Source organism: Mesoplodon densirostris, chromosome 3, assembly GCF_025265405.1.
Source record: "Mesoplodon densirostris isolate mMesDen1 chromosome 3, mMesDen1 primary haplotype, whole genome shotgun sequence".
Classification (NCBI taxonomy): domain Eukaryota; kingdom Metazoa; phylum Chordata; class Mammalia; order Artiodactyla; family Ziphiidae; genus Mesoplodon; species Mesoplodon densirostris.
The window spans coordinates 7,802,006-7,826,977 of record NC_082663.1 but is presented as its reverse complement, the minus strand read 5'-3'; the positions used below and the strand labels follow the sequence as shown (position 1 = coordinate 7,826,977).

Below are 24,972 nucleotides of genomic sequence, written 5' to 3'. Positions count from 1 at the left end.
TTACATTTACAGTATTGTGTAACCATAACACTATTTCCAAAACTTTTGCATCACCCCAAACAGGAACTCTGAAACCAAAAAGCAATAACTCCCTATTATTTCCTCCTTCCAACCCCTGATAACCTTTAATCTATAAATTTACTTATTTAGGAGATTTCATATAAGTAGAATCATACAATATGATTTTTATGTCTGGCTTATTTCACTTAGCCATTTTTATGTCTGGCTTATTTCACTTAGCATATTGTTTTCAAAGTTCATTCATGTCGTAGCATGTATCAGAACTTCATTGCTTTTTAAGGCTGAATAATATTCTTCTGCATGGTTGCATCATATTGTGTTTACCTATTTACCTATCAGTTGACATTTGTGTTATTTCCACCTTTTGGCTACTGTGAATGATGCTGCCATGAACACTGGCATGCAAGTATCTGTTCAAGTCCTTGTTTCAGTTCTTTTGTATATATATGTAGGAGTGTGCGTGTATATATATGTATAGAATTGCTAGGTCATATATTAATTCCATGTTTAGCTTTTAGAGCAACTGCCAAATTGTTTTCTACATTGGCTTCATCATTTACATCCCCACCAGCTATGTACAAGTGTTCCAATTTCTCTACATCCTTGCCAACACCTGTTATTTTTTCATTTTTTGATTATAGCCATTCTAGCAAGTATAAAGTGTCTCATTGTTGTTTTGATTTACAGTTCCCTAAGACGAATGATGTTGAGCATCTTCTCATGTGCTTATTGGCCATCTGTATATCTTGTTTGAAAATGTCTAGGACTTTGCCCAGTTTCTAATTGGGTTGGCTTTGTTGTTGTTGAGTTTTACTTCTTTATTTTATCTCCTTCTAAACCTTCACTGGCAGCATCCTCAAAGTCTACATGTATACTAACAGTCTGTTCAAGGTGATTTAGCTTTTCTCTACCATGCTTTTCAAAATTCTGCTTGATTCTACTCATTCTCTAGTCCTGAAGCCTCTTTCATATTTTTAGATATTTCTTACAGTAGCACTACATGCCTAGGTGCCAAGATCTGTCTTAGTTGTCATTCATAATAATATTACTTCACACTTAGCTGCCTAAAACACCACATGCTTTATTGGCTTACAGTTTCTGTGGTTTCGTAGTCTGGACAGAGCTTACCTGGGTCCTTTGCTTCAGGATCTCACAAGGGTGCACCAAGGTGTAGACTGTGGCCATGGTCACATCTGAGGCTCAGTAGGAGAGGGGAGGGGACTGCTTCCTAAATCCCGTGGTTGTCAGCCACATTCAGTTTCTTCCGTGTCGTTGGACTGAAGCTGTTATCCAGAAGCTGCCCTCAATTCCTTGCCACCTGGGCCTTACGCACCTGACTGCTTACTACTTCAGAGCCAGCAAGGGAGAGAATTTCCTGAAAGGACATTACACTGTTATGTAACATAGTCATGGGAGTGACAGCCTGTCATCTTTGCCATATTCTATTGGTTAGAAGCAAGTCCCAGGTTCCACCCACACTGAGTGGGAGGGGTTTACACAAGATGTGAATTCCAGGAAGCAAGGCTCATGAAGACCATGCTAGAGTCTTTCCACTGCATTACCAAAGTTAAGAGACCCAGGAACTGATGGGGGTTTATTATATGATTTTTCTTCGTCTTTGTGGGCAAGTTTTCTTAATCCTGTGATGAACCAAAGTGATGCTCTTTGCAAGTCATTATCATCACTCTATCCTACTGGTTCCCTTAGCTTTCCCTTGGGGTAAAAAATAATATTATGGAGGACTCAATACATGTACAGTTTCTCCGGTGCCACAAAAGATTCCATTATCCCAGTGTGGCCCAGCCAAGGAACAATCACTTAAAGCAAACCAAGAAGAAAATAGTTCTAACAGTGCTCTGATTGGTTCAGGCTAACAGAGGTTTCAGTGAGAAACCAACATGGATTGAACCACAACAGAACACAATTTGCAGCATGAAGAAAGAGGACAAGGAACATGATACGGTATTGAAAGTCTAGTCTATACAGGATTATGAAAGACAATGCTCTTCACAGAGACTAGGTTTGTGGAAAAATGGATAATTTATGGAGAAATATTGCTGGGCTATTAATTCATTATTAAATGCAAAATGAGAATGAGTAGTCATGGGCAAAATTAAAATCTTAATTTTTAATGCATCATGAAATGTATCTGTGACTGTCAGTGCTTTAAGATGCTAGAGGTCCAGGAGAGCAAATATAATTTCAAAACTGTTTAGCTTATCATTTGGTAAAAGCCAGCTGTGAGTTAAGGACTAGAGAATGAGGAACCGGTGGCTGGTCTACTGTGCAGCTATTTTATCCATAAATTAATAAAAATCCTTGCACACCCAGAGTCACCAAGGTAACTAAGTTTAGACATCCATTGTTGTTTGTGACACTAGAGGCCCAATCCGGAGTTTAACAAGAGGTACGTCTCTCAGTGGCACGTGTTTGTTGGGTGAAGGAGTTAGGGGGGCAGATGGACAGTACTCCCTTGAAATTGCAGAATCCAGAGTTAGGAGCTTGTAAGGGCTTAGCCTCTGAGCAGACTCTCCCGGGTTGAATTCATGAGTGAAATCCAGACATAAAGGGACAAACTGGCAATTTCTAGTTCCCTCTGACCTCCCTTATAGAGGGCGACAGTCACATATCCTGGTGTGCCTTTTGTCATGGGACTACTATAGAAAGAGAAAGAGAAGGGGGAAAGCACATTGTTGACCATCTAAAAATGAGGCCAAGTAAATCATTTATAACACTGGTTGAAATTTCTATGCTACATGCAGTTATCACATTCTCCAGCTGTGGACTTTCAGCTGTAATAATATGCTGAGCGTGTTCAGGGGAGGGCCTGCTGTAGGCAGAGATGGGAAAGGATTTATGCATTATGATTTATTTTGCTGTGGGGAAGTGGGAGCTCAGTTGCTGTGCCTTTTATTAAAAGTCGAGGGTTTTATAAGCATTTTTGGTAAGATTTTCCTTTGCCCTCCCTACTCCTAGTGTTGGTTTGTTTTTGTTTCTGCAAGCTGAAATTCATGTCAAGGAGTCGAGGACGTCCAGATCTTTTTAAATATGGGCAAAATCACCTTGGAAACAGGAGGTGGCCTTCTATCCACAATGAGAGAAGCTACACATGGATAGTTTGAATTAAATGCTGAAAGTTCTGATGTTCTGAGTTTTCTTGACTTACTTCTTCCAAACACGTTCTTAAAACAAATGGCAGTTGCCTCACAGAACAATCCTTGCACCAACATGTATGCTAATAATCACTAAGGAGTCAGGATGCTTTGCTTTACTTATGGTAACGCTACACATCTGCACAGGCTTCCTGAGGTCAGATGCTTTTCTTCTATGGTGTCCTCAGTGTTGTTTTGGCTCTTCTATCTAGAGGTCACACTCTCTTAATTAGAAGCCTCCTTCCCCTTCCTTCCCACATGTGAAACTGTCCAGAGTCCTGAGCTCGGAGACTCAGGGCCCCAGAGGACTATCTGTCTTAAACAATCAAGCACACAGGGAAGAGTGATAAGTATTCAGTTTCACTGGCTACTCTTTCATGTGGAGATTTAGAGACCTAACCATTTTCCTGATTGGTTCTCGACTCTCTGAAGGCTCCTTCCGCTGTGAAATATCAACCCTCTCTCCCTAGAAGTAAGCATGCCTCCCCCTTTCATTTGAGAGGCTGACTTTGGACTCTGCTGTTTACTTATTTGCTTTTCTGTACGTCCACACGGCTGCCATCTTATTCCCATTCTACCAGACGCCATGGATGTGATGTCCCTTCCCTTCTCTTGCCATCAGCATCCTCTTTGTCCACCTTGGGCTATCTCTTCCTCAGGTGGCTGGCATCTATGCCCTCCTGGCCGGCATCTGCTCCAGAAACTCGTCCTTCACGTGACCCCTCACCCTGAGCCTTTGCAGGCTCAGACCCCTCACTCAAGCATGGAGAGCTCCTCTCACCTCAGGGGCTCCAGCACCAGCAGGATGATGAGACACCAACTCCTGTAGTCCAGCCTTCACTCTAACTCTGACGGTGCTATTTTGTCTCTGGAGCTTGGTGGGATTTCCTTGCTTCCTTGCAAATAAAGATCAAATTCTTTAAAGATAGATCATTCCACTCCTTTCAGCTTTTTCTATTCACTTCTCCTCAATCACTTTTTTTTTTTTTTTTTTTTTTTTTTTTTTTTTTTACGGTACGTGGGCCTCTCACTGCTGTGGCCTCTCCTGTTGAGAAACACAGGCCCTGACGTGCAGGGTCAGCGGCCATGGCTCACGGGCCCAGCCGCTCCACGGCATGTGGGATCTTTCTAGATCGGGGCACGAACCAGTGTCCCCTGCATTGGCAGGCAGACTCTCAACCACTGTGCCACCAGGGAAGCCCCTCAATCACCTTTCTACTTCACTCTTGCCACTCCTACCTTCTGTTCTTTTCCAGAATGCCCACTGATGCTCTCTGTGTTTCATCCTGTTGACTCCCTTCAGCTTGGCCTGGCTTCTTGCTTTTCATGGCTGTACCTGTTCCGGAATCCATCACATTCTTCATTAAATGTCCCTGGTTTGATGGGAAGACAGTTGAATCATATCAACATTTGCTGTCAGGAAACTACACTCCCCGAATTACTTCTCTTACACTCTGGAAATCAGCTGTTTACCTCTATTTTTTGCTCATTAAGATAGATAGTGTTTTCTGACTATGGAGAATAGTATGGAGTGTCCTTAAAAAAATAAAAAAAGAATTGCTATATGATCCAGCAATCCCACTCCAGGGCATATATCCAGAAAAAAACTCTAATTCAAAAAGATACATGCAGGGCTTCCCTGGTGGCACAGTGGTTGGGGGTCCGCCTGCCGATGCAGGGGACGTGGGTTCGTGCCCCGGTCCGGGAAGATCCTACATGCTGCGGAGCAGCTGGGCCCGTGGGACGTGGCCGCTGGGCCTGCACGTCCGGAGCCTGTGCTCCGCAACGGGAGGGGCCACGACGGTGGGAGGCCCGCGTATCACAGAGAAAAAAAAAAAAGATACATGCACTCCACTTCATAGCAGCACTATTTACAATAGCCAAGGCATGGAAGCAGCCTAAGTGTCCATGGACAGATGAATAGATAAAGAAGATGTTGTATACATATACAATGGAATACTGCACAGCCATAAAAAGCAATGAAATTATGTAATTTCTAGCAACATGGATGGGCCTAGAGATTATCATACTAAGTGAAGTAAGTCAGAAAGGAAGACAAATACCATATGATATCACTTACATGCCAAATCTAAAATATGACACAATTGAACTTATTTACGCAACAGAAACAGACTCACAGACATAGAAAACAAACCTACGTTACCAAAGGGGAAAGGGAAGAGAGATAAATTAGGAGTTTGGGATTAACATATACACACTACTACATATAAAATAAGTTAAAAAAAAAGGACCTTCTGTATAGCACAGGGAACTATATTCAATATCTTGTAATAAACAATAATGCAAAAGAATAAGAAAATATATATATATAATGTATATTTTATATATATATATAAACTGAATTACTTTGCTATACATCTGAAATTAACACCACATTGTAAATTAAGTCTACTTCAATAAGAAAATAAAGGTAGTGGGTTCTATCCTGCACATCCTGGACTTGGGTCTGTTTCCCTGTGTCGCAGGTTGGACACACCTGTGATAGGGAAGTACTCTTTGTGCTCTTCAGCACTTAGTGAGACACAATTGCCAAATGTGTCTCACTAAGTTTGGCTACATTCAGAATACCATCTTCTTCCCTATGAGCTGTAAACCTGCACCTTACCAGGTTGTTTCCTTCTTATTTTTTGTTTGCTTCCCTTACTTCGCTTTATTTCACTTGTAGTATTAAAGACGAGAAGAAATTTGATCCTTCTAAGGCTAAGGAAGGCCATGTATATTTGGCTAAAAATTGGCAGTATGAATGTACATGTAGAAGTATAGTCAATCACTAAAAAATAGGACTAATTGTCAGTCGTAATTCAACTCTTTTTGGGTAACAGGTGGTCATCTAAATTAAGGTAGCTGGACATCATTCTGAGAGTCTACAAATAAATTTAAAAATACAATAACTTGTCAGTATGTGACTTGAAGCTTCATGCTAAAATTAGACTAACTTTTCTTTGACTTATATTAGTAGGATTACGGGCCTTATTTGATTCGAGGATGAGAAATGAATTCCAAATACAATCTGCTGCCTTTATATTCATAACCTACTTTATCTTTCAGTGTTTATGTTCAGAAGTTAAACGCCCTACTTAGGTATTTTCTATGTGTTCTCATTTTTTGAGTGTCTGTTTGAAGGGTTTTTTGTTTGTTTCTCCTCTAATTGGCTGCACAGGAAGATCCATCCTGCATTGTGAGTCTAACGTTTTTTCATTGTCTCCCACGCATCCCATTGTCTGTGCACACACAGCATGGCCAGCACCACATCCGCCTCCTTCCCTGGGTGACCACCCGGAACACGAAACGCCCCTCACGCAGAGCATGCCCATGGGTTCAACATCCCGTGCAGGGCCAGAGAGTGGAAAGCCTGTGGCCTCACGTTCCACTAAACCCTTGCTTTTTCCTCTTGGTTTCCTCATTACAGATACTGCAATGAGCATCTGCTGTGCCCCCCACACATGTTTTGGACAGGCTGGGGTCCCTGGGAACGGTGCACAGCACAGTGTGGAGGCGGCATTCAAGCTCGCCGCAGAACCTGTGAGAATGGTCCTGACTGTGCGGGCTGTAGTGTGGTGAGTAGTCCTCCTCATCCCTGGCCCACAGTCTAGAGCTGGGAGTCCAGAGTCAGCACACACTAGATGCTCCGCAAACACAAGGTGTCCTACAAACTCTGAATGCTCTGCAAACACAAGATGCTCTGCAGCGACTAGGTGCTCTCACACACTAGATATTCTGCAAACACAAGATCCTCAGCAGACACTAGATATACTGCAAACATTAAATGCTCCATAGACATGACACATCCAGGCACTAGATGCTGTGAATCACGTAAGTCTTTCTGGTTAATGAGAATGTCTAGAGGAGATACTGGAAATTCAGAGTATCCTGAAGGCTGATTGGAATAAATATTCTCTTATGGGATACACTGCCCCAGGAGTTTTCCAGTTCTCATTTCTGAGCTAGTACAGAAACTTCAGTCTGCTTAACTCTGGGCACTATATTTGGTTTGGGAAATGGAATAAGGTCATCATACTGGACCCGCGCTAAGTTATAAAATGCGGACAAACCTGAGACACTGAGGATTGAGAAACTTTATGGGGCCATTGTCAGAGCACATTTGCTGCCAATTCTGAGGGAATAAAAGACAAATGATGGTTTTGTTTTTCTTCTGCCTTAACGGGTCCTATTTCCCTTAACACTTTAGACTCTCAAACAAAATTCCACTTGTGCAAAGGCCTGTTGTTGCTCATCCTGTGCCATCTGTCAGAATGATTGAGCATCAAAGGCTGCTGGGCTTTCACTTTATTTGCCTGCCCCTGGTGCTGGCACTGCAGAGTGGCTGCAAAGACAGTGCAGGTGTTTTGGTGGAGAGGTTCAGCCTGAGAAGGTCTGGCTTGGCGCATTTCCTCACTGGTCTTCCAGTTGGTCTTTGCAGCAATTTTGTAACCTTGGCTCATGAGGCTTAGGATGTTTCTGTGTTGCTGTAAAGTTTGTTTTTGTGAGATGCAAAGACCACACACTCCAGATAGCCTTGGGGAATTTGGAGAGAAGAAGAGGATTATTAGATGCTTTGCCAGATATTAGGCCCAACCCAAGGAGATTTCTGTTATTGGGATTTGCAATTAGATTTCTTCCCCTTTGCACTGGCAAAGTTTGCAGTAACTTTAATGGAATCTATCACGGATTATAGAGGCACTTCTTTGCAGGTCATCATGAACTAACTTCCAACCAAGGAAAATCTTAGTATCCAGTTTAGGATGACGTATTTATTGATATTTCAGATGCTAAGATTTTAAATTATTTATGAAAATGTGACAGGTAAATCTGTGAATATTCACATGTTCTAGGAAAACAGTTCAAATGTGGTAGTTTTATTCTTTGCTGAAATATATCAGTCCTGTTCCCGGTGGCTCAACATTTAACACTGGGATCTCCACTCCCATATCAAGGTTTGTCTCCTCTGCTGGGAAACCACAGGGATGGATGACCTGAGTTGATCTTGCACTTTAGTCTCTAAAACTTTGCAATACAAAGAACTCAGAAAACATTTCAAGTCATTCATTTTCTTATTGCAAACTGACTTCAATTATTACATTTAAAAACAGTTTAATGAAAGAAAAATTATATTAAGGAAAGAGTAGCCTATCTCCTATGTAGTCACTGGAGTGTGTGTGTGTGACACATATGATTATAAATGTAAAAACGGAATGTCTTTCCAAAATGTTCATGTATTTTGGCTTTATTTGTGTCTAAATTTACAGAATTATGGTTTATGAAAAAATATAACATCAGTTTTCACATCCAGAGGAATATCAAAAGTGTTTCTAAGAAGGCTAATATAAGTTTTTAGGTATTTTAGTTTAGTTTTCTTTTTCTTCCCCACCGTAGTTAATCTACTGGCCATGTAATTCCAGGAAGGTGTTATTATGGTACACTGGAGCAATCTATTCTTTTACGATAGAAGCACAGCATTGATTTTTTTCCTGCATGTTTTTTTTTTCTATTTATTCCAGTTACTGTCTCTTCTAAGGCAGGAATGCCAAATGAGGAGCATAAGCATGAAGGCGGGGCTTGGTTTCTCTGGATTGCTTAGAAAATGTATCCTATCAATTCAATTCATAAGATTAAAAAAATAATAATAATAGCTATTTAGGTAAAGTAATATGTTGATCATATTCTAGTTGCAGTTTAGAAATCTTTGGCCATGAAGTATGTTTGTTTTTGATGTTTTGTCTTCTACCAAGATAGCGGCACACAGCAGTGTAAATCAACTGTACTCTAATATAAAATAAAAATTAAATTAAACATTAAAAATATAATTAAGAAACAAATGTAAGGACATTTTAAATTGGAAAAAAATGGTAGTGGCTGTAAGTATAAGTAATTTATGGATTTTGGATTCATGAAATTGATTATCTCCTTGCCGATATCTGGCTGGATGAGAAGTCAGGTGATATTTCTGAGTCTCTGTCTCCCCCACTAAGAAGAGGGTGATCATTCATCCCTCCTAGAGCTGCTGTATCAAGTACAGTGATGCCCCTGATGTTCAGCCACAAGGTCTCACCTTCCCTGTGCATTCTCTTTCCTACTCTCATTTCTTTAATTGTTATTCCTGGGCTTCCGCTGCTTCTCTGAGCCCAAGCTTATTACAAATGACTGTATACTAATGGAATGTTATTTACACAGTAAAGGACAGCTTTGTGGAAAGTATAACAACTTGAACTTCCTGAGCACTACAGCAGCCAATAAAAAAAGAGTTGGTTTCAAGTTCAGGTATGAACGGGATAAAAAGACTTGAGAAACTTTTCTTGCTCCACCATTTTTAAACTGAAGTTTCATGAAACGATTTCCCATATTTCACCCATGAAATTCATACATCCTTGTCTTTGAGTAAACCTCCACACCTTTATTTAAACCTCAGTAAGAGATGGTCGGTTCGGACAGTTAAAGACCCTCATTGAGAACCATTTGTTTTTTCTGTGAAACTCTGTTCTTAACGTTCCAAATGTTGATATGTCTTCACAATTCTGATTTCAGTTCTTTTGGTGAAATATGTAGAAGTGGGCTTGCTGGGTCGTATGGTAGTTTTATTTTTAATTGTTTGAGGAACCTCCATGATGTTTCCAATAGTGGCTGCATCATTTTGCATGCCCATCCAAAGCACACAAGGGTTCCAATTTCTCCACATCCAAAAGAATTGAAATTAGGATCTTGAAAAGCACTCTGCACTCCCATGTTCATTGCAGCACTATTTGCAATAGCCGGGATGTGGAAGCAACCTAAATGTCTATCTACAGATGAATGGATAAAGAAGATGCAGTGTAGATGTACAATGGAATACCACTCAGCCTTTAAAAAAGAAGGAAATTCTGCCTTATGTGGCAACATCAACGAACCACGAGGACATTAAGTGAAATTGGTGCTAGAAGTGAAATTAGCCAGTCACAGAAAGACAAATATCGTGTGAGTCCACTTACAGGATGTATCTGAAATAGTCAGATACATAGGATCAAAGAGTGCAAGTGTGGTTGCCAGAGAATGCCTGGAGAGGGAAATGGGGAAATCAGGTTTCAGTTAAGCAAGATGAACACGTTCTAGAAATCTCCTCTACAACACTGTGCCTTCTGTCAAAAATACAGTACTGAACCCTGAAAAGTTTAAGAAGGTGGATCTCATGTTAAATGTTTGTCATGTTTACCATGACAAAATCAAATAATAAAAAGTAAAGTTAAAGAAAAGTAATTTCCTGAGCACTACAGCAGCCAATAAAAAAAGAGTTTGTTTCAAGTTCAGGTATGAACGGGATAAAAAGATTTGAGAAACTTTTCTTGCTCCACCATTTTTAAACTGAAGTTTCATGAAAAGATTTCCCATATTTCACCCGTGAAATTCATACATCCTTGTCTTTGATTAAACCTCCACGCCTTTATTTAAATCTCAGTAAGAGATGGTCATTTCGGACAGCCTCCAGATGTTGGAGGCTTGGGGGCCCATGGAGTCTTGGGTTGTTTGGGGAGCTGATTGACGCACACAGAGGGAGGGCCTGGATCTTTTGCAGTCAGTTAATTGTGTGACTCCAAGGCCCACCCACTATCCTCGGGGCCCCTGACTTCCTCCGCGAAGTGCCAGCTAAAGCCCAAGTTCCCTGGCCCTGAAATGACTGATTCTGTGATCCTGGTACCCCTTCTCTGGACCCTGGTGGCACAGGTGTCCTTCCCTGGTGGCGGAGGCCTCTGATGAGTTTGGAATGAGATACATCAGGACCCTTAATGGACAGACATTTTCTCCCACTTCCAAGTAAGCTTGTCTAGAACCCACAGGAGTGCTGGGTTCCTCCAGCCCCGCTGCTCCTCCCCAGCTCTCCACAGCATCCCTTCACGCCTGTGGCCTCCCAGAGTGAGTAGGCAGGTGACAGAGGAAGAGCCAACCCCCAGCTCTGCCTCTGAGTCGGCAGGACACTTGGGGCCCTGTTTCGCATCCCCAGGCTGCATCCTCGAATGCAAACACCTGGCTGTCTCAGAGGATACACAGAATGTATGAGGTACATGTCTATATATCCTAGCTCAGTGACAAAGCAACATAGGCAAACAGAAATAGAAATTGTCACCATCATTATTGGCATCAAGCCACAGTCTCCAGGAAAATTTTTCTATTCTTGAATAATATACCATTAACAAGTCATATTTTATGTTTTTCTATTTAAAATTACTTTTATATTAATATTTGTAAAATTTATAATTTGTATTTATATAGATATATAAATTTATATTAAATATAAATTATTTTATGTTACCTATATTTGGCATATGCGTTTCGCTTTTAACCTCTTTTGATAATATCTGGTAACCATAATGATGATTGTCAGATCAAGTCTTATAAATCCTAACTTACTGCATAGTGTCACATGAATTACCGAAATGAGGTTATCATTAGACAAACTCGAGTTGTTATCCAGGCATGTTATGATAGGCTGGACTCCTGTGTCATATAACAAAGTCTCACAGTAACCCTGGATGGCAATAGAAGTAAGAAGAAATGACGTTCTTTACTGAGCACTCGCTGAGAGCTGGGTGCAATCTATCTGCTCTCATTCTGTTACAACTCTGTAAGTGGGACTCTACTACACCAGTGCTTATGGATGAAGGAAAGTGAGACAGCCCAGGGAGTAAAGTGCCCGAGGGTGCTGAGCCTGCCCCTAGAGGGGTGGGCCTCAGGGAGAAGTGGCACCATTCTGCTCACTCTTTCCCTTCTACCTGTGAAAAGATGGGCTGAGAGAGAGCGTCAGGGTCTGTTCCAGGTCCCACTGCTGGGATTCAAGCCTAGACCACAGCAGTGACTTAGAAGTTTGAGGTTATAATTATTTTATGTAAAATTATTAGAACATTTTAGAATAGCCACTTGGGGCTTAATTATCTTTGGCATATTTTTGTTTCATTTTTAACCTTTTTCAGTCATATATGATAGCCATGATGATAATTGTTATATCAAGTCTTACAAATCCTAACTTACTGTATGATATCAAATGAAATATTGAAAGGAAACTATAACCAAGCACACTGGAGCTACTATTTAGGTGTGTTATGGTAGACAGAAATTCTGTTACATAATCAAAATAATTACCTTTTATTGAGCACCTGCTGCCGTGCACTGTACTAAGAATGATCAAAATAGATTGTGTTTATTTTCCCTGTGTCCCTGCTAGGCAGTTTTTATTATTTTCTCCACTTGGAGATGGGAAAACTCAACTTGAGAAAGATTAATGAACTTAGCCAGTACCCAGTTGCTAGTGGGTGACTAGGCCAGCATTTGAGAACTGGTTCTTTGGGCACAAATAGAATTTAATGACACAACTACATTTGCATAATTTTTTTTGATTAATGTTAAGTAATAAATGATAAGATTTTATTTTTCTTTACTCTTATTAAGTACAAAGTGTATCTTAAAAGAAAGAGGAGGGTTTCTCTTTTTTTTCCATATCGCTTCTCTTCTTCATTAGCACCTTTGAGGTCCATAATATTGCAATAATATCCTTCTGCCAACCATGAAAATTCCATTAACAAATTCTCATGAGCATGGAAATTCATTGAAGTTGAACTCACAACCCAAATCTTAATTATATGTTTTGTTTGAAAATTACAACAAAAGAAAGGAAGAAAGACAAAATGTTATAGTACATAAATAGAATTGCTTCTTAAATTAATGTAACTCAGAATTCCCTCAAAGGTTTAGCAGATGTGTGAAAGAATAAAACTAAAGACTGTGTCACATACAGAAAAGATCATTCAAAAGCAGAAACAGACTTAGTCCTGCCAGCACTATATTTATTACTGAAATATCACACACGGTATAAAACAGTTGACAAAAGCTGTGATTTCACATATCAGCAGGAAGCATATAGGAGAGATATCTGTATCCTAGATACAAAAGAACTGGACCACAGAAGCCCCTGAAAGGTCGAGAATAAAGACATTAAAATCAATACATGCTGTCAAAGGGATTCTGTGAAAGTTAATCAGAGTTGATATGACACACTAACACTTGTTTGGGTCAAGTAATGGCACCATGGATACATTTAGAAGCAAGTAAAACCTGGCAGTTGGAAGTTTAAATAGGTTGTAATATATGAAAATAATGACAGCATTACAAAGTTAACTTGTTTTTGTGTAGCACAATGGAGTTTGCAAAATATTTTGAGAAATGTCATCTCGTGTGTTCCTGGTTTTCCAAATAAGAAAATCTGGGCCCAGAGAAAATAGTTTATGAACGCGAAACCCTGCCGTTGTCAGAGCAAGACCCTGGGTCCAGGTCTTCTACCCCTAAGGAGCTGAAAGGTCCAGGATGCTGTGGCCTCCTCAGAAGATGCTAGAACAAGAGCTGATTAACTGACAGGAGGTAATGTCCCCGCCCACAAAGCTGAATCAGTTAAAAAAGGAGTTATTACAAGACTCATTTCCTTTTCCTTTTCTCCTAAATGATAGTTATCTTTACTGTCCCATTTTTCTTTCCTTTTTTAGTACTTTAGTACTTTATTACCTTCAAGAGAATAATAACCTCCTTGCAATGGCACCTGCTTCTCTTCAGATGGGATAGCTGGCACCTCCTTTCTGCATAAAATATAGAGGAAACCTTAGCTGGGAGAGACTGACGTTTTGAAACCTGAACAAGTAGTTTTTGAGTTGGCTGCTTGATGGTATGGGTGGTTGGTTTCCTTTGCACTCCGGTTTAGTGCTTCCTCACTTTTAAAGGTGGTTTTCTAGAGATCCACAGCCCTGCCGTGGAGGACAGGAACATTTTTCGAGGAGGTACATAGCACATTTTCTCTTTGTCCGATTATGTTTGTTTGCTTTGTTAAGTTGGTACAAGGTAAGCCCAGTTTATGCTAGATTGAGGTACTTGGGCATTGCCAGTTGACATTAAGCTGTATGTGTTAGTTAAAGGGTTATTACTTCACTTTGGACCAAGATCCATTTCTGCATGTTTATTTGCTGCCCCAGCAGTACCTTGAAAGCTTAGTCACAGACACTGACCTCTCGCCTGGCCTTCTTGCATGGGCTTCTCATTGAGCTGTCTGGAAGCTCTAGTTACTTTAATGAGCCAGTGGCCCTTCTGGGTTAGATACAGCTAGCTTTATCCATTGTTTATGAAAATACCATTTCATAATTCTAAAAAGGCTATTTTCTGAAGTACAATTTAATAAATAAAATTAAGTAAAAATCAAATAGTTGATTCTAAATCAGTGGAAACAATGAAAAGTTTTTATAGATAAAAATAATATTTTTCATCACTATCACTCTTCCACTGCACTGTGATTATAAAATGCATTCACGTGTATTTCTACATATTCTTCTGCAAGGGGAATGATCGCTCTCCCTAGCTAAAACTGGCTGGATATTACACCTTCCAAAGCATGGGAATGCAAAATTGGCTTTCCTTTGTTATGTGAGATCTCAGTGAAGAGCTTGCAAAGATGAAAGATTCTCAGTGTAAAAATGCCACATTTTGTTAAAAGAGGCTTGAGTATTTTGAAAAAGTTAATATCAGTACACAAAATCAAGTAGTAGTACAGTGGAGAGCTGAAGAAGTGTAAGCATTCTGAAATTTAGAACTGGAAGTTTGGTCATCAAGTTTAAGAATGATGTCTGATGCAGATGGAGAGAAGAGAAAATGATGGATTGTAGGAGTTAATCCCTCAAAAGTCTGCCTCTAGAACATAAAAATTATTCTACAATTTCTGGTAATTATAACTGGTGTGGAGATCTGGAGCATTTCACAAAAATGTTTTATTTATAGTGTTGGAAGTGTCTATTGCCCAGATTTCTTTGCAAAGAATCAGGTTTGTTTCTGCCTATAACAATTCAAATACAGTGATTGCGAAGTTAGTTGAAAAGAGAAGTTTTCACGAATAGAGGTTTTCTGTTGTAAGAGTGACTTAAGTGAGACAGACAGACACGCACACACACAAACACACACACAAATTCTTCCTTTACAGTTTACTAATAAATTCCATGATAAAGGTTTTCCAATACCTGATATTAAAATACCTAAAATTTACTTATGGAAACACAGTAACAGTATTCTCAGCCATAACAATTTCCACTAAATGGCCATAAGCTTAAAAATCTTTTGTAGGCCTACTCAAATACACAGTACACACAGAAGAAACTGATTTTCTAATGGCATAAATAAATACTCAGCTATAGGAAACCCAGGCCTCTTTTAAATGATGCCAGATTTTTACCTGCTACAAAATGAGTAATTAAATGTGGCTTTCTAAATTTAAAGCCTTAGTAGAAGTTCCTATAAAAACAATCAGGGAATAGTCTTTTCCAAATGCATCTTCAGTCTTTGTAGGCCTGTTGACACTCTGGGCTAATTGTGGATTATCCGCAGAGAACATTCTTGGGGTACTTTAGTCGATTTTATGTCTGTCAATTTGGACACTTATTTTTGGTCAATTTCTGTAGCTCACCTTATCTCCTTCTAGTTGCGACGGGCACTTGCCACTGCAATTAAAGAGAACGCTCTCTTGGAGTCTGAAAAGGCTTTGCTTGTTCATAGTTTTAAAAAGCAATTTAGTTATCCTGTCAAATTAGCCTTTATATGATGTGCTGTGTTGCCGTCCTTCTCATTTGGAGTTGAGGACTTCCTGTCCTCCATGTGCAGTTTGTAGCATCAAGGATGCACTATTGCATTTAGGTATTTCCCTCCCCCCCAATTTTAAAAAATCATATTTCAGTCCAGCACCTCACTGCACAGGCTGGGGCCAAGTTTCCAAGAGATATTTTCATATCTTACAGTATCTTGAGCCATGGCTGCATGAGAACTTTTTGTCCATCCAGCCATCCCAATCTGAGACCCGTGATTCTATTTGAGACTAACTCTGCTCAACCAACTGATGGGAAAGATGGAGGGAAGCTGGGGTCTGATCTACTGTAGGTTCTATGTTATAGAAGCCAACATACTGCCTCAGCTGACTCATTTCTAAAATCCCCTCTAAAAGCAAGGAAATAAGCAAACAAAAGCCTGGGGAGACATCCCTCTGATCGGCAAAGCCTTTTGTCATTTACTTAATTGATTGTGCCTCTTGTGGTGCTGACTCAGGTTTGCAAGACCTGCATACATCACAGTCTTAATAGACGTTTGCATGCACTCATACTAATGTAGCTAGAATCTGAGCACCTTCGTTTTTTTACTCATTTTCATGCCCTTATTATTGAATAACTATTAAGCTTCTGCCCCATGACAGGCTCTGGGGATACCACAGTGAGTAAGGGACTCATGGTTCCTGCTTAAAACTTGGGAAGGATTCTTCATTTGTGAAGCTTAACCGGAACTGGTCCATGCACAAGTCTGTTCATTAGTTTGTTTTGGTTTGTGGGTGCTGTCGTTCAAAATATACTTTAGTGCCAATTTTGATTTAGCAAGAGTGAGGTGTGTTGTAGAAAGAGTTCACATGTATGCTATTGCAGCCAGAGAGTTTTAAAATAAGTTTTGATCATTATACTTGTTATACTTGTCACTTGGTTTTATTCATGGCCTACAGTTGCTCCTTCTGGAGGAAGTAGCATAAGTGTTTAATGATATCAACAATATGTTTTAATTGGTGTTTTGCTTAAGATTTGCATTTCCTATTTTTTATTATTTCATCTGAGTGCCTGCAATGCAATTATTGAACATGTATAATTTCAGTTGTTAAAACAACGCACATACATAATAATTTTCAAAGCAACTTGTAATTAAGTAAGGAAGGAAGTAACAGATGTTGGAACATGAAAAAAAATATGGTTTAAAGCACTGAGTATTTTTCACAGATGCCATGGTTTCTTTCTTCCCAAGTGTTATCCCTTTATTAATCCTCAAATTTTCTAAGAATAAGAGCCTAGCTCAGAACTCTCCTATGTGAATACAAGAAAGAATAAAGAAGCTACTGCTCCATTTAGATTTTTTTGTTAATATTTCTAAGTAGAAATACAAGGTTCCATTTAGAAGCCTTCAAGATTTGTCAGAATAATTAAAAAGCTGAATTATTTTGCTCTGTGATCTAAGGATGTGCTATAATAACAGACATTCTTAGAACAGTTGTCTGTTCATTTCACTCCACGGCGTGTTTTTTTTCAAGATCTGTTTGACATGCAGAATCTCATGAGGTTCTGGTTTGAAAGAAATAGTTGCAATAAAGGCTCTTGAAGATGGAGTTGGCTCATCCCATGTCACATTCTTGCATTATTATATAAGCCAAACTGCGTGAGAAAGTAACATCCTACACACCACTATTTGGGATCTTGCTTATATCATGATGTGAAAGGTTTTCCACATCTGTTCCCGTCTATCCTAGTCCCATGAAATTTCCCAGTTTACAACTTTTGAAAAGCAGTCTTTCAAAGAACTCGAGTGTCATCATGTGGGAAAAAGAAATGTCAGTGGCTGTAAGAAATAAGCTGTGGAATCTACCTTATAAAATTATTCAGACTCCGCAGAAGCACATGAGCCATCGCCTCTCAAAAGAGAGAGAGACCAAAATAGCAGGGGCAAACAGATGGAATCCAGACGTCAGGAGGAGATCTCTGATGTTCGCCAAGCAGTTTTCCTTAGGAAGCTTATGTAATTGATTTCCTTCTCTTATCTTCTTGCCGCTGCTAATAGCTTTTAGGGATAAGCCTTGACATCTGAAAGTGAAGGGTGGAAAGGAACTCTGCCTGTTACATGAGTCGTGTTTGATAATTGATTTCCCTAAAGCTTGGTGTGATCTCATATGTAATTGTTAATTTCTAGACAGTTTTACATATGGAAGAAAAGAACATTCTCAGTGACTTCAGTTACTGATTCATGTCTTCCATTCTACCCTCTGTAGAATTTTCAGATCTTTTCATCTAATAAGTAGTCAACCAAAAATGTTGACTTTTTACTGTGTGTAAAGAACTGTACGAGGTCCTATGGAAGACGAAGGTATGCAAATGCATACAAGAAAACTCCGAACCAAGGGAGAAAAATATAAATCTAACAGCCAGAATATAAGGAAGAAGTCAGGAATGCCAATGGAACCATTAAGAGAAAACAATGAGTCCAGAGGAGGGAGAGGTTACCTCTGGCTGGCTGGGTCAAGGGTCCCAAAGGTGTGGCTAGGATTTGGCCAAGTTGAGATGGGAATGGGAGCTTCTCTGTGAAAGAAACATGAACGAAGGCTGTGAATCAAAGGGCGTGGGGAATACACTGCGAGCCGTAAGTAGTGTCATTGGCGTGGTTGAGGATTCATAAAGGAATATGTCAAGACGCAGACAGGGAAAGTAAGGTGTTTCGTTCCTGAAAGGTCTTGGGTATCAGACTAAAGGGCATAGATAGCCATTTGACTCCTACTTACTTGCTACTGCAGTTATATAATTGGGGCTGGGATAACTTTCTTGTGTTAATATTTCCACAATATAAACCCATCAGTGATTTCAAGCAGGTAAGCCACATCATGTTTTCAATTATTTTTCTTTACAGCAAAAAAAAAAAAAAAAAAAAAATCGTCTAGATTTTACTATCTAAAAGCAGCCATCTAATTGTAAATACATACCTGATGTTAGGCATGCAAATCTGTGTGGGTGTGTAGACGTATAGTCCTTATTCTGAAATTTGCTACTTTCCCACAATCGTTATTTCAATTTTCGTAGGTGCTCCTAAACCTAAAAAAACATAAATTAAGGTCAGTGTTGCCCCCAAAGATGTCACAGAAACTTTGAGGTTAGTCCTATTTCAAAGGGGATAGTTCCATAACATTAATATGAGATAAATTAATTTGTTTTAAAACTTATTAATACCAAAAAAGAAGATATTTGAGATTTTTAAAGTCAAGGACAATATCTATTTTATTTGCGATTATATCCTCAATACCTAGCAGAGTGTAAGAAAATGAATAAATGAAACTAGTTATTAAATTTATGTGCTAATTTTTTTTAAAGATGATGGCAATTTGGCAAAATGTCAGCAACATCTTTTCAAATGAAGTGATCATTCCTGTGCATTATATTGTTTTTGTCTACTCTTTGGTTCTTTCTTACAGTTTCCTATAAAGGAACGTATTTTGTGGTTATTCTTTCACAGAGACTCTTCATACCCCAGTGGAGCTGCCTTTCGTTCGTATTTCATTTTTCTTTCCATGATATTAGCTTATGAACATTTCACTTCTTGTTCATATTCTTAAACTATTTCGAATCCTTCCTAATTAGTTTTACAAGGCTTCTCCAAACGAATCAAATTTAGCACTGAAAGCCAGTATGCCTGCAGTAATTGTGCATGAAGTTCATTAAAATTGGTTTTGATATTAGATTATACTTGGCAGTGACCTTCCAAGACCTTATCAGACCCCCATAGGCAAGACTTGAGTACATATAACTATTATAGAGCACCCAATTAGAAAAGAAAACCTGACTTTAATATTTTAAAGTTGCACGGATTCCAATATTTGAGCTCTCCTTTGTAAATAAGAAATTAAATGTAATGGCCCTGAGCCCTTTGCAGACCATCATCCTGCATGCTAGTCAAATGTTGTATGATTTCCCTTGGTGCACTTCATGTTCCCAGTCAATGTCGAGTCGAGCTCTATTCTCTCGACAAGTTAGTCTTGAACACCTATGAATATGAGCTACAGCTTGGGATGTGGGATGTAGGCTGGGTGGAATATGAATCTGGGTAAGCTGCTCTTGACCTCAAGGAGCTCTCAGCCTGGGACGAGAAATACTAACAACCCCATAACATCAACTCCTGGTAGACAGCGCCATATTGAAGATAATCTACAGGTGTCCAGAGGATGCAAGGAGTCAAGTTTGCAATTTTAAGCCCCCTGTCCACGGGATGGGTTTCCCTGGGCAAGCCCCACCTCACTAATTTAGGAGAAGTCAGTTGCGTGTTTTAGGGGTGACTGAGAGCTAGGAAGACGAGTGCTCAATGGGACTTCGAATACAAATGGTGTCCCCATTAGTTTGCTCCAACAGGAGGGCTTGGCACTAGAATTGGCTGAGGCCCTGGCGTTTCCCCGAGGGTGCAGGTTGGGGTGCCTTGCCTCTGGTACCCACCATGTATCCACTGAGGAACTCCCACTGTCTACCCTGTGGAATAGAGATCTGCCTAAGCACCTCCAGTGCATTTGTTATGTTTTCCATGCACTGTGGATCTCATTGAAGCAAACGGGTCCTTTAGCCTGCACAGCCAGTAAACTGGAAATGTAAATACTTCTGGTCCATTGGAGTTGATTTTATGCTTTGTAAACCCCAATTCCTGGGGCTGTTAAGGAGGTATCATTCCACGTGTGTGCCTTCGTGAGGATTTGGCAGCCTGTTCCTTGGATGCATATATCTTAAATGACCTTCTCAGGGCCTCTCCCACTCGCTCTTGTCTTGTTTGTCATCCTTGGTGCTCATAGATCATATTATTCTTAGATGTGACCCAGGAGTCACAGCATAATGAAAGGAATCTGGTAAAAGGAAATCCAATTCCATCCTGATACAAATTGTCAATTTTAAAAATTCTGATTCTTCATTTCTATCTTTTACTGGGATCTTGGCAAAAAATATATATAATCAATAGAAATTGTAACTTTTTCCCCAGTACTCATTGCTCCTTGTTCTTTAGCAGAACTTACAATTTCCCTTTTGATGCTTTTAGACTAATATTTGTGTAGGGGAGGCCTCTGAGTAGGTGTGGCTATGAGTTTACTACACATTTATCGGGTTTTGCCTCATTTGTTTGAAAGGCATCTTAGTTAACTTTCAGCATATGTACTCAAGTTAAAAAAGATAAGGGTCTAGTGTTATAAAGACATGTCTGGGAATTCCGTGGCGGTCCAGTGGTTAAGACTCCGCACTTCCACTGCAGGCAGCACGGGTTCGATCCCTGGTCAGGGAACTAAGATCCTGCATGCTATGAGATGCGGCCAAAAAAAAAAAAAAGGTTTACGATCTGACACTCGGCAGACATTCTATTTATGTCTCAGTGGAAGACAGAACTTTGCTTGGCACAGTTTTAAGTTGTCAATCATGTCCTTGTAACTGGACCAGGGTGAAATCATTGCTGAGCCTGAATTTCGAGAAAGCTGGGTGATGCTTTTTCTGGGGTCCTCTCCAGTAGAGAGGGGAGATTCCCCAGGGGGTTGGGGATACTTTGCAGAGAACACTGTGAGATTCCAAGCCACCAGCTGCAGATGCTCTGTCTCTGTGGCTCAGCCCTGCATCCTCAGCACCTTCTCGATAGGTGGCAGGGATTCTGAGCAGTAGACAGAAAGGGACAATTTGTTTAAAAGTGAGAGAATCCTGTAGCAAGTTCTCCCAAGATAAGATATCCAGTGGTTGAGTTGCTTGGTAAATGACGTTGACCTCGAGGGCTAGAAATGGATGAGACCCAGAAGCACTGCTAACCTGTAAGGTGCCTTTGTGTGAAGTAGTACATATTTCCCCTTCTGAGGGTCACAATGGCATAGGCTCAGGTCTTGGCAGGCAGCCAGCATGTTCTTATGCTCCTTCCTTTGAGGACAGACAGCCCTCTGCCAAAACTCATGGCTTAGGAAAAGATGCAGGCTGAATTTCAGCCCTCATATGCCCCTTTGCCAGGATCTTCTTTTGTACAGTGTACATATTGTGCAACCTTGTACAACCTTAATTCATCAGACTTTATGTATAAATATAAATTTTACATATATAAATATTTACATTGCACTTGTATGTTCATATTCATAGTATGACATTTATAATGATCAAATGGAGAATTTATAAATAATATATTTTATATTAATAAGATTAAGAAGAAAGAATGTCAGAGTCATTCCAATAGATGCAGAACAAATGTTTGATAAAATTCAACACTCATTCATAACAGTTTTTTAAAAAGTCAACAAACAAAGCATAGATGGGAGGTTTGTTTTGTTGTTTGTTTTTTGTTTTTTTGTTTTTCTGTGATATGCGGGCCTCTCACTGTTGTGGCCTCTCCCGTTGCGGAGCATAGGCTCCGGACGTGCAGGCTCAGCAGCCATGGCTCACGGGCCCAGCCACTCCGCGGCATGTGGGATCTTCCTGGACCGGGGCACGAACCCGTGTCGCCTGAATCGGCAGGCGGACCCTCAACCACTGCGCCACCAGGGAAGCCCAGATGGGAGCTTTTTTAACCTTACAAAGGATACCTATTAAAATGATACAGCAAACACCATCACACATAATGGTGAAAGGTTAGAAACTTTTCAATTAAAGTCAAAGAAAGGCCATGGATTCCTGCCAGCACTGCTAATGTTAATATTATTCTGGAGATCATGGCTAATTCAATACAACAAGGCAAATAAATAAGCGTTGTCAGGTCAAGGATGGGAATGATTTATCCCAAGGATTCCTGCCAGCTCACTTACCTGTGTCTCAAAGATCAGGGGCTACTGGTTAATGGCCAGTCGTTAGCTGTAGGCCAGACGTTATTGTGTATTTGGCAAAAGGCACCATGTTGAGCCCCTGTAGGTGGCATTGGGGGCAGGGCTGGTGCTCAGCTTGTACGATCTCCTGGCCCCCCTACCCTACTTGAACCATGGCCGCTTGATCTTTGTCTGTTCGTGTACTGTTTACTGATTGAAAGATTATTCCCTGGAGGGCTGGGGCGGGAGAGGCCCGCGTGCACGCGCCCGAGAGCCGTTAGGGCGGAACCCCCCCCATCACGGGGCGGGCGGAGCAAATACAGTTGGACGCTAGTTGGCGGAGCCCCCGTGGGAAACGACTAAGCGCGAGGAGCGTGCGCGCTCACGTCGCGGCGACGGCGGCGGCGAGCGGCGTCAGAGCTTGAAGCGGGGGCCGATGTCTTCTGGCGGGCGGCAGTGTTGGAGACGAGAGCGTGGTTAGCCGGTATCGCTTCTGTCCCAGGAACCTGACGGAGACTGAGGGAGCGAGGGTCGCTTTCGGGGGCTGCTGCCTTCCACGTACGCGTCGTCGTGAGCAGCCCGGACTCTCCTGCAACCCCTCCCGCTCCCTTTTCCGCACGCCTCGAGGCAGCGGTGGCAACCGACACAGCGTCTCACCTTTCCCCACCCCTTCCCCTTGTCCCCCGGCCAGAGAGGACCCGCTCTGCGCCCCACCCCCATCCGTCCGCCTACTACTCCGCCGCCATGTCGGCGCAGGCCCACATGCGCACGATGCTGGACCAGTTGATGGGCACCTCCCGGGACGGAGATACTACTCGTCAACGAATCAAATTCAGTGATGACAGAGTATGCAAAAGTCACCTTCTGAATTGTTGCCCCCATGATGTCCTGTCTAAAACTAGAAGGGATCTTGGAAAATGTCTGAAAGTCCATGACCTGGCTTTAAGAGCAGATTATGAAATTGCATCCAAAGAACAAGATTTTTTCTTTGAACTCGATGCTATGGATCATCTGCAGTCATTCATTGCAGATTGTGATCGAAGAACAGAAGTGGCTAAGAAAAGATTAGCAGAAACTCAGGAAGAGATCAGTGCTGAAGTTGCAGCAAAGGCAGAACATGTTCATGAGTTAAATGAAGAAATCGGTAAATTGTTGGCTAAAGTGGAACAGCTAGGAGCTGAAGGGAATGTGGAGGAATCCCAGAAAGTAATGGATGAAGTAGAGAAAGCACGGGCAAAGAAAAGAGAAGCAGAGGCAGTTTATTGGGAATCTATGCCAGCTTCCAGTTTCCAGCAGCAGAAACTTCGAGTCTGTGAAGTTTGCTCTGCCTACTTAGGTCTTGATGATAATGACAGACGACTGGCTGATCATTTTGGGGGTAAACTGCACATGAGATTTATTGAAATAAGAGAGAAGCTTGAAGAATTAAAGAGAGTTGTAGCTGAGAAGCAGGAGAAAAGAAACCAGGAATGCCTAAAAAAAGAAGAAAGGGAGAGAGAAGAAAGGGAGAAGCTGAGGAGGTCTCGATCACATAGCAAGAATCCTAAAAGATCCAGGTCCAGAGAGCACTGCAGACATAGGTCTCGCTCCGTGTCATGGGAACGGAAAAGGAGAACTCTATCCAAATCCCGGGAGAAACGCCATCGCCACAGGTCCCGCTCCAGCAGCCATGGTCGCAGCCGCAGCCGCCAGAGAAGTGGGCACAGTTCTAGAGACAGGAGCAGAGAGCAATCCAGGAGGAGATCCTCAAAAGAGAGATTCAGAGAACAAGACTTAGCATCACGTGACAGAGACAGGAATTCAAGAGACAGATCACCTCGTGACAGAGATCGAAAACATAAGAAGCGGTCCTATGAGAGCGCTAATGGCAGATCAGAAGACAGGGGGAGCTCTGAAGAGCGTGAAGCAGGGGAGATATAATTAGCTGTGTACATATCCTCAATCCTTAAGCTTCCTCTGGAGTTACATACTATTGTTTAGTTTACAGCTGTTCAGGGTGACACAGTGAGTAGTTCCAGACACTGATCCAGCTAGTCTAGGTGTATAGCATCTAACTTGATCTGAACTTGTTTTCTTTGATGAAGCCTAAAACTACATCCATAGTTTCTGGTGAACTTGTAATACACTTCTGAAAGTACAGTTTTATACAATAAGATGCTGATGTCTTTATTCTTTCTAGTAGGAGTGATAGTGAATGAATTGTGTTACTTGCCTTGGGATTTTTTGAACATTTGTAAAATGCTGTCTTCCTTTCTTGTCCAAAAAACAGCAACTTTGGGAATTTCTTTTTAATCCTTCTTCCTTTGACTCTGTATCCCCTGATACCTCTACCCTCTAATTGTAAGAGAAAGGGGTGCAGGGAAGCAATATAACTTCTGTTCTAAGGTTCTATTCCCATTGTTAATTACTAGCTGATTACAGTTCAGA

At 40.9% G+C, this 24,972-nt stretch overlaps 2 protein-coding genes across 2 annotated transcripts in view; both read left to right on the top strand.

Annotated features, from left to right (window-relative positions):
- SEMA5A (semaphorin 5A) overlaps positions 1-24,972 on the top strand; it is a 304,838-nt gene that overhangs the window by 241,352 nt on the left and 38,514 nt on the right. The window contains exon 14 of the mRNA XM_060091583.1: positions 6,604-6,751. Within this exon, the coding sequence (XP_059947566.1) occupies positions 6,604-6,751 (148 nt within the window). The remainder of the gene's footprint in view (positions 1-6,603; positions 6,752-24,972) is intronic.
- On the top strand, positions 23,289-24,565 carry LOC132485102 (putative RNA-binding protein Luc7-like 2). Its single transcript, XM_060091582.1, has one exon. It carries the CDS (start codon positions 23,290-23,292, stop codon positions 24,463-24,465), a length of 1,176 nt encoding a protein of 391 aa, XP_059947565.1. The 5' UTR covers position 23,289; the 3' UTR covers positions 24,466-24,565.

Coding starts and splice junctions, on each gene's coding strand:
- LOC132485102 (XM_060091582.1), top strand. CDS start 23,290: ATGTCGGCGCAGGCCCACATGCGCACGATGCTGGACCAGTTGATGGGC.